Source organism: Malania oleifera, chromosome 5 (genome assembly GCF_029873635.1).
Source record: "Malania oleifera isolate guangnan ecotype guangnan chromosome 5, ASM2987363v1, whole genome shotgun sequence".
Classification (NCBI taxonomy): Eukaryota; Viridiplantae; Streptophyta; class Magnoliopsida; order Santalales; family Ximeniaceae; genus Malania; species Malania oleifera.
The window spans coordinates 107,900,178-107,920,767 of record NC_080421.1 but is presented as its reverse complement, the minus strand read 5'-3'; the positions used below and the strand labels follow the sequence as shown (position 1 = coordinate 107,920,767).

General features: G+C 37.1%; 1 protein-coding gene across 1 annotated transcript; it reads left to right on the top strand.

Annotated features, from left to right (window-relative positions):
* Nucleotides 1-12,246: 12,246 nt before the first annotated feature.
* LOC131156108 (uncharacterized) lies at nt 12,247-12,609 on the top strand. Its single transcript, XM_058109554.1, has one exon. It carries the CDS (start codon nt 12,247-12,249, stop codon nt 12,607-12,609), a length of 363 nt encoding a protein of 120 aa, XP_057965537.1.
* Nucleotides 12,610-20,590: the final 7,981 nt, after the last annotated feature.

Here is a 20,590-nt window from a genome sequence, read left to right as displayed (position 1 = left end):
GTTTAGTGTAGAATGATAATATATATATGGTTGTATTTTAGATTATAGAATAGGTAATGTTTTGGTTTGGGGAGAATTTTCTTTTTGAGTATATTTGTAATTTCCTAGGACCTCGAATGTAACCACAGTATTCCTCCGCCACAAGTGAGGGTAATTAATAAAATAAGTAGCCAATTTTCTTCAGAGAGTGATGTATGGTACAAATAGTAAATTTCAAGGACGAAATTTTATGAGGAGGGGAGAATGCAATAACCCAGATAATTAATGGAATTAAATAATAAATAAAAGAAAAGGGAAAATAATTTTTAAAGGGGATATAGCAGGGCCTCTTCAACAAATGGGAGCATTCGTCGACGAATCGTATGCTTGGGCTCGTCGACGTGGACGAGTGTCTCGTCGACGAGAATTTACCGAGAGGCTATTTTTCAGGGCCTGAAATTTGTTGACGAGGGCACCATCTTCGTCGATGAATTGCCTTTATGAACTCATTGACGAGGTGATGTGGCTTGTCAATGAGGCCACGTGGCCAGCCACCTATAAATATGCAAAAACGGGTTTTCAACAGAAATTTCTTTTTCTCTTTCATTTTCTCTCTCTAGAAAATGCACTCTCTCCCTTCTCTCTAGATTTCTGCCTCCGATTCTCCCCGGTTCGATGATTAGAAGCTACCACGATGATCCTGAGGAGATTCTCTACAACCTAACTGGAGCAGAAATTAATTGGAGTTGTTTGGGAATCATCCCAAAATTAGGGTAAGTAGATTTTTAGTTATTTTTAGTATTACCAGTATTATTTGAGGCCAGATTTTGTATACTATGAGAATATACTGGTGTTTTGTGGAATAAATTTGGGGTGTCATATTTTCAGGAATAGGGTATTTTGGGTCTTACAGTCATGGGTTGAGGACCCAGTAAGTATCTGTTGAGGAACCCAGGTAAATTATAGTTTAGGAGATTTATGAATAGGCAATTTTAGGAATTATGAATGTATTGATTTATTTGAGAATATGTGTATATAAATGCAGGTTTTTTAGGTTGGTACACCGAGGGTGCGAGAGTGGCGTGCTGAGTGGAGGCCAGCCTCACAGTCAAATAGGTAAGGGAAATATGCTATGCTATGGATTTTAGAAAGTATATCAGAAGATTATGTATATATATATATATATATATATATATATATATATATATATATCATCTTATTATTCAGTTTTTCACGAATGTTATTATTATTATAATTACAGTAGGAGTTACAGATTTTAGAGCATGAGAATCTAACTACTTAAATGTGTGGCATAAGTATATAACAGTTTAGTAAAGTATTAATACAGTTTTACAAATATCACGTTTTACAGTATATTAGTAGAAGATATCAGTATGTAGTTCCTATAAAATATAATTTATAATATTTTTCAGAATGCCATGACTACAATACCATAACACTCAGTTATTTTGATATTTAGTTATTCAGTTAGATATACAAATTATGTAGATCAGTTTTGAAATGTTATGGTTATTTCAATAGCATGGTAAAAACAGTAAGATAATTTTATATATATATCAGTACTAAATAGTATCAGATTCTGTGGAAATATTTAGTCAGATTCAGACAGCAGAGCATGGTACTGTTGCTATTTCAGATCAGAGTGCAACCACACACGTTAGATAGTGTGTGGATTCTGTCTAACTGTGCCAGGAGAGATTGCAGTCTCTCTAGAAAGCTGGGTTGAGGTGGCCGGTTTGACGAGGTAGAGTAGTAGCGTGCTCGGAGAGATTGCAGTGGGCCAGATTGTTGATTGATAGAGATTCACATTGACTTACCTGGTAGGCCAACCAAAGTTAAGTCCCGCCTATGGGCTGTATAACCCTGTCATGACAGGTTAAATCATGACATTCAGATCCCAAGGTATTAACACATTTATTTCTATAGATACAGATTTATAGTACAGCAGCATATCTATAATAATATTAGAATTATGTGTAAGTAGAAAACTCAAATATACAGTTGTATTTTAAACTATAATAAATGTGATCAGTGTGGTATACTAGATTATCAGCTTTACAATTTCAATATTATATCAGTATATTAAATGTGTTACTCAGTTGCCACACACTAGTAATAGCATATTTCCTCTTACTGAGCGTTGTCTCATCCCAATGACTTAACATTTTTCAGGTGATCCAGCCAAATGAGTAGATCAGGCTCGCGAGTAGAGAGGTTTTTGTGCTGCCCTTTTTGAAGGGTGAGTGTTTCCTGGGTGTTGGTTGTTTGGGTAGATCTCAGGGTTTTTTATGACATCACTAGGTACTTTGTGATGTATATTTTGGGACTTTTTAGATTTCTGGTATTGTAAATATTGTTTATAGTTTTATGTTTACTGCTGCTTAGGAATGTATTGCGTACAGTGTTTTCCTCAGTGCTCCTTTGGGCCTGAGATGTTTTCAGCAGGTAATACAGAGAGACTAACTATATATTATATATATATATATATATATATATATATATATATATATATGTACTCAGGAAAAAACATGGCTTTTAAAAGCAAGTCGTCATGCCAAAATAAACCATTCATCCACATGTATCCGTATATATACATATCTCCAAAAACATAATCTACAACTTCCAATATTCACAACTCAGAAGACTCAAAACATAAAACATAAAACGTAAAACTTATACATCTCAAAAGTATCATCAAAGTTTATATTGTTTTTCTTTCTATATCCAAAAATGTTATAACAACCCCGAGCTCTCTAAGCTCAATCACATGGAGGTCCTGAAAAAGATAAATTTGTATTCGAGTGAGAAACATATCAATAAGAGAAGAAACAATATATTAAATCAGCATGTGGCCACATAAGGTTTGTAAATAACATATGTATATATAATCATCATTTGCATAATATTATCATAATTTCTGAAATCCTTTCCTGAGCTTGATCCAACAGATGTAAGGTATTTTACCCACGAGAATACCTAAGGATTGGGGTGATTACCCACTCATACAAGTAGTACTCCTCTGCTCTGATACTTTAGGCAACTAATGGTCACAACTGAAACATATCAGGGCACTTACCTTACTCAGTAAGCCCTCAGGTGAAAAAGTAATCTCGTACTCACACTGTTCATACAAAGGTTTACCAGCAAAGGCTCCCGAGAATAAGGAAATGTACCCGCCCATACAAGTAATTTCCTTCTACCCTAATATGTTATGCAGCCTACTGCTACATCTGATACCTACTACGACACTCACCTTTCTCAGCAAGCCCTCAGGCGAAGAGTTTGCCCCGCCTATATAAATACATATCATACTAGCATGGATACTGATGCTACAATAATACATTACTCTATCTGTCATTTATTCTGTATTTCTCATATGTTCATGTTCTCAGTTTTGACATTTCATAGCATTTCACTGTACGTGACTCTTTCCCATTTTACATTGTTTACATTTCACATTTCACATTTCATTTCCATTTCATTCATATTTCATTTCATTCTCATTTCCATTCCATTTCCTGCATTCGTACTACAACTCCTTTCAGCTGTACATTAGTTAGTTCACATAGATATGCTCTATTCTGCTACTACAACTCCTTTCAGTTGTTTATCAGTTAGTCTACAACTCCTTTCAATTGTTCATCTGTTTCCATGGTTACATTAACAATCACATGCAGCATAATTTATAACACATTTTTCATTCTCATTGCATTTCCCGTATAACCTGCATTTCATACATATAACATAATTCAACACAGAATTTCCATTTTACTCATGCCACGCAATTTAGCAATACATTTCAAACATTTTCTGTAAAATAAGTCAACCCTCATTAATCTTTCATATACTAAAAGTATACCTTTAATTTCTTAAACAATTATATTGAAAAATATTTCACTTTCATTAGTCCATTTTCACAAATACATATCTAATAAAATAGCCTTAGGCTCAGAAAATACAATTTAAGCGGTTGGCATTTTAAACCCATACGGAAACATATATATATATATATACACACACACACACACACACACATAACATAATCCATTTATCCATTTAATTCATAAAATCTAGTTTAATATATATATTTCCCCCTTACCTGTGTTCTTGAACTATGCCAACAAGAACCCCAAAATGATGTCTGTGGCGCTCACCCAAACGCTGAATCAAAAACCCTAATTTAATTAGATAAACCCCAAATAACCTACTATTTCTACATTTCCTCAATCTATAAACCTCATATAAACATTTAAAATCCCAAAACTAAGAATCTTAACCCTTACCTCAACTTTGGAGCATTTCTCGAAAAGCCCAGTTTAGAAATCTGCTCCTCTAGATGTGTAGAGAATCTTCCCTAGAACACTGTAGCAGTCTCGATTTGTTGATTCAGGATGAATTCGGGCTGGATTTGAAGAGAGAAGGCAAATAGGCGTTTTAGAGAGAGAAAAATAGAGGAAAATAAAACTTTCTTCACCAAGAAGCTTCATTGGATCTTTTATACTCGATGTTGCCACGTGGCTTCGTCGACGAGAAGACAGGCTTCGTCGACGAGTCACAGAAAGAACTTCATCGAAAAAAGGGCGTGTTCATTGACGAAACTTAAAATCTGAAATTTGCTCACTCGGGATCTTTTCGTCGATGAGGGATTGAACTTCATCGACGATCTCTAGAAGAACACTCATCGACGAAGACAGGATATTTATCGACGAGGTTTGTTGTTCTTCCTCTTTTATATCGTCCTTCTTCCCTTATTCTTTATTTATCTATCCCATTTATTATTTTCCCTAATTATTTAATCATTATAATTTTCCAGGTCTATACAAGAGTGGTGTGGGCCAAGTTAGACTGGAGAGAGTAGCATGACTAGCCTGGTGCCCCCAAGACTAGATCAGAGCATTATAAATGCACAACCCATATCATGGGGGAAGTAAATGGTGTAGTTATGATGTTTCAAAGCTGAGATGAGTTCATTATACATATATATGATTTAAAAATAAAATGGGCAAAGTTACATCTTTGAGTACCGAGCCGAGGGATCGTATAGTGTATGGGCATGTACCCTACCCCAACCTCAGGATATCTCGCTTGTAATGAGTGGTACAATCTTAAGCAGGAATTATGTATATATATATATATTCTATATTATAGGTTTGTGAATGGTTTAAATGTGTAATTGGTTTTCTATTGGAATAAACTCATGTAGTCACACACTGATGTAATATGATCTACCTTACTGAGAAGTGTCTCGCCCCAATATACAAATCTTATTTTAGATCCTATAGGAAATCGGTCCTAGACTTCTAGAGGGATTTTGAAGCATAGTGTTTTTGTTAGTTTATGTAAGTTCTTTTTTATATACTGGGCTTTGGCCAGGATATCTTTTGGGGTTTGTAATAGCAGGTTATGTTTATAGTTATGTATGGATGTATGTGAGGAAACAGTTAGAAAATATGGTAAGTTTTATTAGATGATGGATGTTTATGTTTTCCACTGTGCATGAATGTGAAGTTCAGTTTGAAGCACCTGATTTCCCTTATTTGGGTGGGTAGTATATGTATGGTATCAGAGATATGCATGTTATGTAGGTATAGTAGTACTCTGGGCCCACTTAGAGGGTCAGGGCGTTACAGTGGTATCAAAGCAAGTTCCAGCTAGAAGTGTGAAGAGATTTACATCGCCTAGTTGTGGAAATATTCAGAGCTTAGGTTGCTAAGTTCTACAGATTAGGTTGGATAACTTTACCAGAGTATAGGATGAGGATAGGACTTTCGAGTTTTTCTTCGTAGACCTGGAGACAGAATTTCATTGACGAACTTCTGTATTTTTCTGGATTAGTAGATGGGTTCAAAAAATCACGGCAATCCATCGACGGTTTTGTTTCCGAGTCGGCGGAATTGGAGCTAGAATAAGAGTATCAAGTTAGCAAAGCATGTCGTCATTAGGGGTGTTAATTCATCGAAGTGAGTCTTATAGTATTGTAGTTGTAGCAGATATGTAAGCAAACAGGATTCTAAATAAAGTTTCTCAATTGTTTCTTCAGAATGGAGTCTAGAGATAATACTACTAACGCCAAGGGCAGTAGCAAGGAAGGGGCGAGCCATGAGGCCGCCAGTGACTCCACATTAGTTTTACGGAACTTCGCCCAACAGATTATGGCAGAAGTCGTGCAAACTGCTAGGGGGCAGGACCGTCCCATAGCTAAGCTAGGATGTTCTATTAATCAGTTCACTCGAATGAATCTTCTTACCTTCGCAGGGAATGCAGACTCGATCCAAGAAGAGAATTGGTTTTGGGAGATTGATAAGATCTTGACTGTTCTACATTGTACGGAAGAGCAGAAGGTGGCTTATGCGACGTTCAAATTTACTAGAGAAGCCGATAGGTGGTGGAAATCAATAAGGATGTTGGAGGAGCATCGAACAGTACCAGTAGTGATGACATGGGGCCATTTTAGAGAGGTGTTCTTTGAGTGGTACTTTCTAGCCACTCTCAGGTATGCAAAAATGGAGGGGTTTATGATTCTGACTCAAGGGCAGCTGACAGTTCAGCAGTATGCCTCCCGATTCATGGAGTTAGCACGTTTTGCTCCTTTTATGATATTAGATGAGGCTAGGAAGGCCTGGAAGTTTGAGAGGGGTCTGAATAAGGAGATACGGAAGCAGACGGCGATCCTGCAGATTCAAGACTTTGCTACTCTAGTGGATAAAGTCACTGTGGCAGAGGAGAGCCTACAGGAGGACATAGTGGTACAGATCCTGAAGAAGAGGCTAGCGCCTCCCAATTCTTATTCAGGTGTGAGGCAGGGCACTTGGAAGAAATATGGTAGTGGCGAAAGCCATCAATGAGAGACTGGGGGTGGTACACCTCAGGGTACCACATCTTTCTCAGCTTGTCCTACTTGCGAGAAGCAACATGCAAGGAAGTGCTTGTAGGGTTCAGGTGATTGCTTTCGGTGTGGTAAACTAGGGCACCTGATGTGTGATTGTGACACGCCAAGGAGCAACGCACCCCCACAGCAACCATATAGAGGAGGTACTCAAGCACCACGTGGTGGATACCATAGAGGTACAACCCAGGCAAGGGTGTATTCCCCAACTCTAGGCGACGTAGAGAACACCGGAAATGTGGTGATAGGTAATATTTATATGCTTATGAATAAATCTGTAGTACTATTTGATTCAAGAGTGACGCATTCCTTTATTTCTTGAGGATTCGTCAAACTATGTGGGTTAAAGGTTCAACCATTAGCTGATGAACTAGCAGTGGCTACATCGGCAGGGTTAGTAGTCGTATGTAGTAAGGTGATTTGGGATTTCTCGGTAGAGATTCAAGGGAGAATATTACCAATCAGCTTAATTATGTTTGATATGCATGGATTCAATATCATTCTTGGGATGGATTGGTTATCGGCCAGTTATGCCAACATCGATTGCCATAGGAGAGAGGTAGTATTTAGGCCTCCTAAGAAGCAGGAATTCAAGTTTTTAGGGTCGTGTGTGCATTATGCACCGCGTATCCTTTCAGCTATTTAGGCTAGGAGGCTACCATCGAAGGGATGCAAGGGATACTTGACGTTTGCAAAAAAGACGTCGAGAGAAGAATTTAGGTTGGAGGAGATTCCCATAGTAAGTGAGTTCCCAGATGTGTTTCCAAAGGACTTGCTAGGATTACCTTTGGATTGTGAGGTGGAGTTCACTATATAGTTAACTCCAGGGACGACGCCAATATCAAAAGCTTCATATCGAATGACTCCAGCAGAACTAAGGGAAATGAAGGAGCGGCTACAGGAGCTACTAGATAAGCGTTACATCCGACCGAGTGTTTTACCCTGGGGAGCACCGGTACTATTCGTGAAGAAGAATGATGGGTCGATGAGGATGTACATCGACTACAGAGAGATTAACAAGGTAACGGTGAAGAATAAATACCCATTACCCAGAATTAACGATCTGTTTGACCAACTACAGGTCACACATGTCTTCTCTAAGATCGATATACGATCCAGGTATCACTAGTTGAAGGTGAAATCAAAGGACGTACCGAAGACAACTTTCTGAACCCGGTATGGCCATTATGAATTTTTGGTTGTGTCGTTTGGTTTGAAAAATGCTCCTACGGCATTTATGGATCTGATGAACAAGGTGTTTCACTGATATTTAGACCAGTTTGTTGTGGTATTCATAGATGACATCTTACTCTATTCAAGGAGCCCAGTAGAGCATGAGACTCATATAAGATTGGTACTTGTGGTACTCAAGGAGAAGAAGTTATTCACTAAATTAAAGAAATGCGAGTTCTGGCTAGAATAGGTTGCATTTCTACGGCATGTAGTGTCCAAGGAAGGAATATCAGTGGATCTAAGCAAGGTAAAGGTAATAGTTAACTAGGCAAGACCGAGGAATGTGCATGAGGTTCAGATTTTCTTAGGTCTGGTCAGATATTATCGTTGTTTCATCAAGGGCTTTTCTAAACTGTCAGGTCCTATGACACAGCTTATAAGGAAGAATAGTAGGTTTGAGTGGAACGGGGAGTGTGAACAGAGTTTTTAGGAGCTAAAGTGACGTTTAGTCACTGCTCCAATATTGACCATTCCATTAGGGAATGATGGTTATGTGATTTATAGTGACGCATCCCAAAAGGGACTTGGTTGTGTCTTGATGCAACGGGGAAAGGTTATTGCTTATGCTTCTCGCCAACTCAAAGAGTACAAGAAGAACTACCCTACGCATGATTTGGAACTAGCAGCTATTGTTTTTGCATTAAAGATCTGCCGGCACTATTTATACGATGAAAGGTGCGAGATCTTTACGGATCATAAGAGCCTTAAATACTTCTTCACCTAGAAGGAGTTGAATATGAGGCAATGCAGATGACTTGAGTCGATTAAAGACTACGACTGCAACATTAGTTACCACCTATGAAAAGCTAATGTGGTACCTGATGCATTGAGTCAAAAGTCGGTGGACGCATTGATCTCAGTAGTTGTTGTACAACATCAGATCATGATGGATCTATAGAGGTTAGGAGTGGAGTTGGTGAACAAGGATCCACAAGCATTCATTTCCAGTTTATTTATTCAACCAACTTTGTGTGAAAGAATCAAAGCAGCTCAAAAGGAAGATGCAGAACTGATAGAGGTTATAAAAGGGGTTCAGAGTGGTTTAAAGCTAGATTTCAATATCTTAGGTGATGAGGTATTGAGATTCCACACTAGAATTTGCGTACCGAATGACACTGAGATTAGGTGGGTCATTCTAGAGGAGGCACATCGTTCGCTCTACACAGTTCATCTAGGAAGTACGAAGATGCACAGGGATCTGTGGGAATCTTTTTGGGGGTCTAACATGAAAGGAGAGATTGCCTATTTCGTAGAGCAGTGCCTAACATGTCAGCAGGTTAAAGTAGAGCACCAGAGGCTAGCAGGACCACTTCAACCACTTGACATTCCCAAGTGGAAGTGGGAGCATATCTCGATAGATTTTGTATCGGGGTTACTGACTTGTTCTGAGTTGTGCTTCCAAGTGTAGAAGTGTCAAGTTGTATCAAGGATGAGTCTAGGATCGTATTCCACAGGGACCACTGAGTATCAAAGTATTTATGTAAGTTTAGTGAAATCCTGTTGCTGAAAAATGGGGTTTGAAAATCTTTTTGGTCTTTTATGATTTTGAAAACAGTAAACAAGTAAGAGAAGGTTGAGTAAACTATCAAAATGAAACTAAAATTTTATCAATTTTCCAAAAATGTAAATCTAATAACGCAACCAAAACTAAACAGATTAACTGAAACAATTTACCAAATACTCGGGTTACGGGTCAATGTCTGCTTGCTTCCATAATTTACTAATTCCCTAGGCCTTACTCCTCTTCTTATTAATCCAATCAAGGCATTAATAAGATGAAATTTTATTACTAAACTCGAGTAAATTTGCCACATCCAAACGGAAGAAAATATAAACTCTCATTAAGCATCAACCGAATGTCGTGTAAACTAGTTGATGAAAATCCTAGATTAAATCAAGGTTTTGATGTGCCTAACGTCAACAACAAAGCAAGAAACAAGAGCTAGTGATTTATCAACGATGCCTTCAATTTTCGGTTTTAACCAAATAAAAGTTTAACAATGATGTCATAGGATAACTAATAAACCATGGAACGCAAACGACATCAATCCACACCTCGAGTTACCGAACTTAGCCACTCATGCTTGTAATCCACAATTTTCGAGTCAAATCAATTCCACGGTAACTCATTGCACCAATAAAATGAAAATAACAAATTAAAACAACCCTAACACTTGAACGATAATGAAACACAAGAAAAATATGAACTTTGATAAAACCGGTCCTAACTAAACCGAACATCGAAACAAAAATTAAATCTTGGAAAGAGAAAAAAAATAACTAATTTAAATATGAATCCAAGCGTAATTAAATATGAACTTCCAACTAAATCTACCAATAAATTAAAATACCAAAGACAAAAATAATCAAACAATCAACTATTGCAAAGATAAAACATTCAAAATCCAAGCTTTTTAATTACCTTCAGTAAATAAAAAAAACAATACTATCCTATATCAATATTAAAAGAGAAAAGATAAAAGAAAGAGAGAGTAGGGGCCTGTTGTGGATGTGTTCTGTTCTGCAGTAGGAGGCTGCGGAGTCACGGCTGGAGCAGAGGGGCTTCTCGGGTGGCTGTGATGCTGGAGTGATTGGAACTGCTGGAGAGAAGCTTGGCTGGTTTGCTAGTTGGCAGGAGTTGCAGCAGTAACCTCAGCTACTGGTGCTGCTGTCTGTGGCGTCTGTTAGCAGCACGCTGCTGCTGTGTTGCTGCAAGGAAGGACCTCTTTGCTGGCCAGAGCAAAGTGGACAGCAGGGGCTGTCGTGGCTGGATGATGCCGAGAGGAGAAGGCTGCTGTTGGTGTGTTTCCTGCTATGGAGCGACAGTGGCAGCAACAAGGGAAAGGGGATAAACAGAGAGGAGAAGAAAGAGCAAGATAAGTAACAAGAGAGGAAGAAGAAGAGAAGAAGAAGACAAGGGAGAAAAAAAAAAAAACTGCCAGAGAGACAAGATGGAAAGGAAAAAAAATTTAAAGAAGAAGAAGAAGAAGAAGAAGAGGGAGGATAAGAGAATGGTGTGCAGGGCACACCTGGGAAAGAGGGGAAGAGAAGAATAAATAGAGATTGGGGAAGAAAGCCCAGACCCGGATTAGAGATTTGACCCATTTAGAGGACCCGAATTATTATATTTTTTTGTTCTCTGTTTATTGCAAATTCTGCTCTTCTGGAGCCTGTATCTCACAAAACTCAAAACATGAAAGTTGTAGATGATCCTTTCTCTTTCTCCAGAAATTTGAATCGTCTCAATCGGAGCTCGGACAAAAAAGTTATGCACAAAATACGAACAGGTGTCAGTTTTGATTCCCGGGAATTTTCCTACGACAAAAAATTACCAAAACTTCATAAATAGTGCAATAAAGTTCAAGAATGATAATTTTGGCACTTTATTAAAATATTGGACAATTTAGACATTTAATTAAAAATATAAACGGTAAAGCCCGGGTTAAGGGTCCAATTACGCAGTTTTGACGTGTAATCAGTTACCTGCAGCGGTGCATGAACAAAATTCCATCTAGGTTATAGTAGATTGTCTGACGAAGACTACACATTTTATTCCCATTAGCGTCAGCTATTACATGAATAGGTTGGTAGAGCTATATGTGTAGGAGATTGTACAACTCCACAACATCCCTATTTCTATCGTTTCAGATCAAGACCCATGATTTACTTCTCGTTTCTGGAAGAGTTTGCAGGATGCCTTGGGATCGCAGCTCACATTCAGTACATCGTTTCACCTGCAAACGAATGGACAATCTGAGAGGACTATTCAGACTCTAGAGGACATGCTCCGGGCGTGTGTGCTGGATTTTGGGGATAGTTGGATTCGGTATCTACCGCTCATAGAGTTCCTGTATAGTAATAGTTACCAAGCCAGTATAGAGATGGCACCATATGAGGCTTTGTATGGTCGCCGATGTTGATCTCCATTGTACTGGGATGAGGTAGGCAAGTGGCAAATTTTGGGACTAGAACTGATTCAGTAGACCTTTGCAAAGGTCAAGCTTATCAGGGAGAGGATTAGAGCAGCATAGAGTCAGCAGAAAAGTTATGCAAATACTCGCCGATGGGAGTTAGAGTTCAAGGTTAGAGATATGATATTCCTGAGGATCGCTCTGATGAAAGGGGTGATGAGGTTTGAGAAGAAGGGGAAGTTGAGCCCTTGCTACATTGGGCCATTTGGGATCCTAGAAAGGATAAGTTCAATTGTTTATCGAGTGGCGATACCCCCGGCACTATCCAGAGTTCATGACATGCTTCACGTGTCAATGTTGAGGAAGTACGTGCCAGACCCTTTGTACATGCTAAGCTATGAGCCTCTGAAGATCGGTGATGCATTAGTATATGAGGAGGTATTGGTTCAGATTCTAGATCAGAAGGTGCAAAAATTGTGTACTAAGGAGATACCATTAGGGAAAGTATTATGGCATAATCATGCAGTGGAGGAAGCATCATGGGAGTTAGAGTCAAAGATACGTCAGAGGTATCCTTAGTTATTCATAGATGCACAAAGTTAGGCAGGTAAGAAGAATATTATGTAAGTAAGAACATATGTATGTATGTTTAGTAGAGTAGGTTTGTTTTGGTTTAGAGTATGTATGGTCTTTGAGAGGGTTCTGTATAGATATTGTAACCTCTCTAGACATTATGTTGTAACCATGGTATTCCTCCGCCATAGGTGAGGGTATGTAATAAACTTGGGCCAGAGCCATAATATGGGTGGCTACCGACCCTTATGTAGAATGGAGTCGTGATTTTAGAATATGCTTAGTATTAGTTAGCAAATTTCGAGGAAGAAATTCTTATAAGGAGGGGATTGTAGGAACCCGAACCCGAAAAATAAAAAAGAATGAATATAAAAGAAAGAAATAAAGGAAAATAAAATAAAAAGAAGGAATTTGGAAGGTGGGGACCCAAATCGGCAACGGTTTTGTGAGCCGGAAGAAAATCAGCCACGGTTTTGGATCAGTCGGGTAAGTCAACTGCAAAATCGGTGATGATTTTGTGGATACAAGGGAAACCGGCACCGGTTTTCCTCTGGGCCTGCTCACCTATAAATAGGTTTGACCTCATTTTTTTTAGAGAATCTCAATTCTCTCTCTTCTCTCTCCTAGGGTTTCGGAACTTTTTCACTATAAATCCTTTCTGAGCTTATCTCTGCTTCCTGTTTGTCTCTATCATCTCCTGTCTAGCAAATACGCGTGTTTTCACTGGTTGGAATTTCTAGGGTTTTTCCATTTCGAGTTGTTTGGGTTCATTTTTCTATAAATAGGTAAGAGAATTTGTTTACATCAACTATTTTCGAAATCTAAACCGGTAGAACTATAGAGACTCGGAGAATTTATAGTAAGTAAATAATAAGAAAAGGAAATAAAAGGGAAATTTCACAAAAGGGACAGGGTCTCATTGACAAACGCGGAGCGTTCATCGACGAATCATCTTCTTGGGCTCATCGACGTGGATGTGTGTCTCGTCGACGAGAATTTACCAAGAAGCTATTTTCAGAGCCTGAATTTCATTGACGGGCGCACCATCTTCGTCGACAAACTGCCTTCAAGGACTAGTCGATGAGGTCAGATGACTAGCCACCTATAAATATGTAGAAAACGAGTTTTCAGCGAAAAATTTCTCTCTCTATCATTTTCTCTCTCTATAAAATGGGTTTCTCTCACTTCTCTCTAAATTTCTAGCTCTGATTCTCCCTGGTTCGACGATCAAAAGCTACCATGGTGATCCTGGGGAGATTCTCTACAACTTAGCTGGAGCGGAAATTTAATTTGAGTAGTTTGGGAACCCTCCTAAAATTTGGTTAAGTAGATTTTTAGGTATTTTCAGTATTACCAGTATTATTTGGGTCCATATTTTTTATTCTATAAGAATATACGGGTGTTTTATGGAATAAATTTGGGGTGCCACATTTTCAAGAATAGAGTGTTTTGGGCCCCTATAGTCATGCATTGAGGACCCCAACAAGTATATGTTCGGGAGCCTACGTAAATTATAGTTCAAGAAATTATGAATAGGCAATCTCAGGAAATATGGGTGTATTGATTTACTAGAGAATTTGTATATGTAAATGCAAGCTTTTGGGGTTGGTACACCAAGGGTGCGAGAGTTAAGTGGAGACCAGCCTCCCAGTCAGATAAGTAAGGGAAATATGTTATGTTAAGAATTTTGGTATGATTATTAGCAGAAATTATGTGTTTTAACAGATTATTATTATTCATATTATAAAATATATATGTTTAGCATAAAATATGGATTTTAGAGCATGTGAATTTATTTATTTAAATCGTGTGGCATGAGCATAAAGTATATTAGCACAATATTTACACAACTACAAATATCATGATTTACAGTGTATATATATAGACAGATATATATTTATCAGACAGTTATTTATAGATATTATCCAAACAAGTATTTTATAATAATTACAGATTGCCATGTTTTCCAAAACCATAACACTCAGCCATTATAGATTAGCCCTAAATTTTTTTCATCCTTCTCTAGATTATAGCTTTGGGTTCAATATGAAGGAATGCCTATCTCCATTGATGCAACCATTTCTATCCAAATGCAAGGTTGAAGGGGAACAAATTGTAGTTTAATGTAACAACGGAATCAACTAGATTTCATTTGTTCATTTGCCTTGTGTGCCTTTAATGAGGGAAAGTTTCCCAAAATTCCAATTTTGGGAATTGAGAATCGAATTGAATTGTAAGAGTTGGTACAAATTCCCAAAATTAATTATAAATTATATGCACATATTTACGTAAAAACAAGTGAAATCAAGCTCTTAGCTTATAATGCATTTAAACAATAACAAAAATTATATTTTGTTTATGTTTTTAATCATTATATGCATGTGTTCATTGAAGTTTAGACCCGTTCAAGAATCGTTATTATACATTCATGTCGATCTTATCGTAAATGTGAGACAAATCAATTAATATTCAATTGATAAAAAAAATAAAAAGATGAAGAAGATATGCAGAATTGAGTCTAACTTCTCCATCTTTTGCTAAAGCCCATGAATTCTGTAGTCTTCAAAATATTTTCCCAATTTACAAGGTCAAAACCTTTTTCAAGATCTAATTTGTGAAATAGACCAACTTCTTTTTTAAAAAAAGTGAATCAACGCACTAATTAGCCAACAAAGCAACATCAAGGATTTGCCTTTTTAGACAAAATTCGATTCTCAAAAATTATTGGAGGCAATATCTTTTTGAGTCAAGGATAAGATTTTGGCAATGATTTGTAAATAGAGTTGGGAAGACTGATGGATTTGAGATCCTTAAGACTCTTTGCTCCACCTTTCTTAGGGATCAACACTAAGAATGTGGCATTTATTATAAATGATAATACTACAAATATGTGGTATAAGTTAATAATCACACATTAATTAATTATAATAATAAAACACTAATCACATGTTAAATTTATTTTTGGGTAGTAGAAAGACGACTTGCCATCCTTTTGGTAGTGACCATCGCCTTAAATGATTTGTCAAACCCCAAGAGACCCAAACCCAGGTTAAATTTCTGGCGATCTAACTCTTAAGAAAAACCGGTTTAACATTGAGACTTAACTTGGTTAACAAATGGTAAATCATTGTTTGGTTCTTTGTGAAAAAACTGGTCGACCAAAGATGGTCACCCCTCATTTGATCAGAATATAATCATTATACTCCTAAGACACCGATCATGATTTCGAAGATAAAGATGGAAGACTTTGTTCATTGATTTCGTCGAGCAAATATAACGCTTGATAGGTCGATTCTGTCTGTTTTTCCTAAAAATCTTCATTATCAACAAGTCTCCTTGACCATATCTTGCAGTGGAGTCCTTACTAAACTCCAACTTTTAGGCTTTTCCTCCATTTTTTTTGTTGGTTTTGAATAGATTCACAAAATCAACTATCTATTGGCTCCAAGTCCTTTGTTCTAGTAAAATAATTTCCTGTGTCAAAACACAAAATGCAAGCTAAAATGGATAAAATTTGACACAAGGTGATGTGATGAGACTGAAATGCATTTTATTTAATTCAAATTCAAAATGATTAAAGCAAAAAGGACTCAAAGAAGCATCCCTCTTAGCACGTGATTCATTTCTCGATATTGTTTCTAATCAGTCCTTCCTTCAATCCAATGGCCTTAACAGTACCCCCCACTATGATTAGGCAGTTGATTCCCCTGTACACCTGGCTCTTTGCTGTCAAATATCAACCATATAGAGTCTCTCAATGATTGTACTTTGTGCTTAAACGCCCAGCAGCGATCGATGGTGTGACCAGGGGAGTTGGAGTGATATGCACATCGAGCCTCTGGGTTCTACCAATGTGGAGTAGGGGTTGGAACAGAATCCCTTGTGTTGACCCTGTGGGGTATACCCTATTTTGATTATGACAAATACTCAGGTATTTAATGTCTATCAAGTTTGTGTGCAGGTTCATATGAGCAAAGATCATTTGATGGCACATGTTAACTTGAAGTAAAAAGAAGACCCAAAAGATTCATTGTTGTAATTTCATATTAAGTTTAATATTGGGTCTATAATAGTAAAATAGGAATGGTCTATAATAATTAGTGTGCATCATGCATGTAGGAATTTATAAGTTCAAGACCATAGATGGACCTTAAGGATCACCCTTCAGTCGATCAACGCTAGATTTTTAGGGTATATTCTCAAAGGCCTTAGATCAACCATAGGACCCACAATATTGCAAGAAAATGGCCCCCATAATCTTAGTGTTGATTATCATATGAATAGGGGTAACTTTATAAGAAGAAAAAGAACGAAAATGCAGAAATTGGCATGTTCGATCGACCAAACTCCCACCGGGTCAACAGGTTGCCTCTCGATCGACTGACCAGATATACATAAGCAAATCTAGTTGATTGAACCTCCCTAGGTCAACAAGTTAACCGCTCAGTCGACCAACCAAAATTATATGGGCAATGCCCTGGTCAACCGAACCCCCTCGTGGGAATTTCCAACCGCCTCATCGACTGAACCTCCTAGTTCAAAATGACCCGATTGACCAAATTGCGCGGATTTGCAAAATCACCTTTGAACCACTTATGTACTGTCGATCATCCTTCTAGTTCAAAATGCTCCTGGTCGACTGAACTCAGACACTCGGTCACCAAACCTTAAGTTCGGTCGAGTGATGGTCTCGAGTTGGCGAGAATTATCGAGGTTAAAAACACTGTTATTTTTATTAACCTTGCTTAAACTTTTACAAAAATGACATATATGTCCCCAACGGTTATAATTCTCACCTCTTCTATAAATAGGGGCTCGTTTGTGAAAATTAAGTGGAGATTAGCAAAATAATTAATGAAAAATCCTCTAAAGATTTCCAAAAGCCCATATTTCTCAAATACTCCCAAATACTCTCCTACTTCATTTTCTTTGATCATCCAAGCTTAGAGAGAGTGTTTAGATTATTAGTGCTTCATTCTAAATAGCCCTATACTCTCATTGATATTTGTATTGTTTGATTTTTGTATTGAGAGTTTGGATAAAGTTTTCCCACAGATTTAACTTGATAAATCTTGTGTTGGGAAAAACTCATTAGCTTTAGGATCTTAGCATTGATATTGCAAGATTCCTTAAGCATTCTTTTTTGGGTGTAAAATATTTTACAAAGCTTGATTTCAAACAACTCTTATGGTAGATACATTTAAGAAAATATTTTTGAGTTCGTTTGAATATTATTGCTAGCATCTTTGAAACACTAATCTGATATTGAGATTTGATACACTTTGCTTTCAAAGATTAGCTTGTTAGAACACTCTACGCATATTTGAGATTATACATCCTAATGAGTGTTGATAGCACACATACATCATTGAGCTTATAGTTCCTATATTATTGATGTGCATTGATTAGTACTTGTACGTAGTGGTACATATTTGCTTGTGTAAGAAGCATTTCCATGTACACAAAATTTTATACATATTTGTTGTACTCTAGGCCCAGACCTGAAGAGGGAGACTAGCCATGTTGAATAGTCCAGGATTGACTTAGGTCCGGTTAGGAAAATTAGGTGCACCATCCTGGAAAGGTGTAGGTTGAAGTCAGTCCCACTAATTGATCTAGTTTTATTGTTAGGGGGAGCCTTTCTTGGTTGTACCCACTTTTGTATAATATATTTGTCATCATCAAAAAGGGGGAAAATGTTGACCTTATAGGTCATACCCTATTTTGATTATGAAAAATACTCCGGTATTTAATGTTTATCAAGTTTGTGTGCACGTTCATATTAGCAAGATCGTATGATAGCATATATTAACTTAAAGCAAAAGAAGACCCAGAAGAGTCATTTGTTGTAATTATATATTAAGTTCAATTCAGGTCTGTAATAGTAAAGTAGGAAAGGTCTGTAATCATTAATGCATATCATGCATGTAGGAACTGATAAACTCAAAGACCTTAGAAAGACCTTAGGACCTTGCACTTGCACTTAAGTTAATCCCCATTATCACATATACTATCAGGGGAAATTATTGAATTGAAACAGGACTTTAGATATAAAAATTATAGGGCTTCAGGCAACCAAACCTTGGTGTTCAAAACACCTCGTTTGACCAAATCATTGAATGGTCAAATAGTTGACCTAACTTCGGGCGACCGAATTCAAATGACTTAAGTGTCTACGGTCGACCGAACTTATACCCTTACTTTTTCCAACAACTCGGACACTCGAACTTCACGTTAAAAATACTCTCGAACAACCGAATATGCAAGTTTGGCAAACTGAACTTGAGACCAAGCGACCGAACCTTGAACATAATGGAAAATCGCCTTGGTTAGCAAACCGAACCCTCATTCAAGCACCTGAAATTCAAATTTAACTTTTTCTTTTGTGTTTGTTCGGGTAACCAAACCTATGGCTCGGTCGACCAAAACTCTCGGGTGGGCTAAAATTTTACCGCAATTAATTGGGGTTAAACTGGGTTAAATTTTTTAAACTCTTTCAAAATAAATTTAATAATTCCCTATGTATCCCCAGCAGATATAATTTAGGTCTTCTCTATATATATGGGTTCATTTGCTCAAATTAGGAGGTAATTAGCAATCCGATTAGCAAATATTCTCTGTATGTTTGAGAACCTTTTTGCAAAATATAAAGCCTATACTCTCTCATACAATCACTTCTTTACTAAATCAATCCTTGTGAGAGTTATTTAAGTGGTTTTACATTATCCTCATTTCCTAGGAAACACTTATTGTATTGTGTATTTGATTTTCGGATTGAGAGTTAAGCATAAGATTTTTCCCTCGATTTTATTTGATAAATTAGTGCGTGGGAAAATCTAGTGGCTAGTGAGTCTTTTCATTATCATTGCAAGACTCATTGAGCTTGTATTTTTGACTATGCAAAAATCTCTTCACATGCTCATTTTTTCAAATATCTCTTGTGCTTGAATACTGAGAAAATATTTTTTAGAGATATTTAGAATACTTTTGGTAGAAATCTTTGAAACCTTAAACTGTGATTGAGATTTACATCTATACTTAGTTTCAAAGATTAGCTTGTTGATACACTCTTGTGGTTGATTGAATATAGACATTACTTTGAGTGTTGATTGCACACATATAGCACAGAGCTTATTGTTCTTATATTATTGGTGTGCATTGATTAATACTGGTGCAAATCTGTTTGATTGAGAAACAAATAATTTGTACACAAATTGTATTATGATTCTGTTGTATTCCAGGCGTGGCTTGAGGCGGCGTTGATCCAGTTCGGAAGGATTGATTGTAAAAGATTGAGCTTAGCTCTATGTTAATTTGACCTGGTTGTATTTCGATGTCACTCCACCTGTGAAGTGAGTCTTAGTGTAATCCTTATGCTTGTGAGCCAAGGCAAGGACGTAGGCATTTTGCCGAACCTCGATAACATATCTGATGTTATCTCTCTTTACCTAATTGACATTGCATGTGCAATTAGCTTACTTGTGTAATTTAATTTCAGCATATATATTGATTTATTTTATATCTACACTAGATTGACCCTAGGGTTATGTATTACTGCTGCCGATTAATTGACCTAGGGGAAAAAATTTTAAAATACCAATTCACCCCCACTCCCCTCTTGGGATTACAGTAAAGCTAACAATAGATCAACAATCATAAATTTTCACAGAAGCAACACTAAAAGTGGTTCTGGTATCGGAAAATTATGAGATCTTATTAAAATTTGGAAATATGCCAAGAAGAAATGAGATTATTGTTAACAATGTGTTTGCATATGCGATTGCTTCAAAAATTATTAATGATAGTGAGCTTGAGCCTCAAACTATAGAAGAATGTCAATATTGAAATGATTGGCCAAAATGGAAAGAAGCAATACAGGCTGAGCTTGTGACGCACCAATTTTTCATACCATTTTTTAAATAATAAACAATAATAATTATCCAACACCTGCCACGTCACAACTCTGATACCATATCAACACAACCCG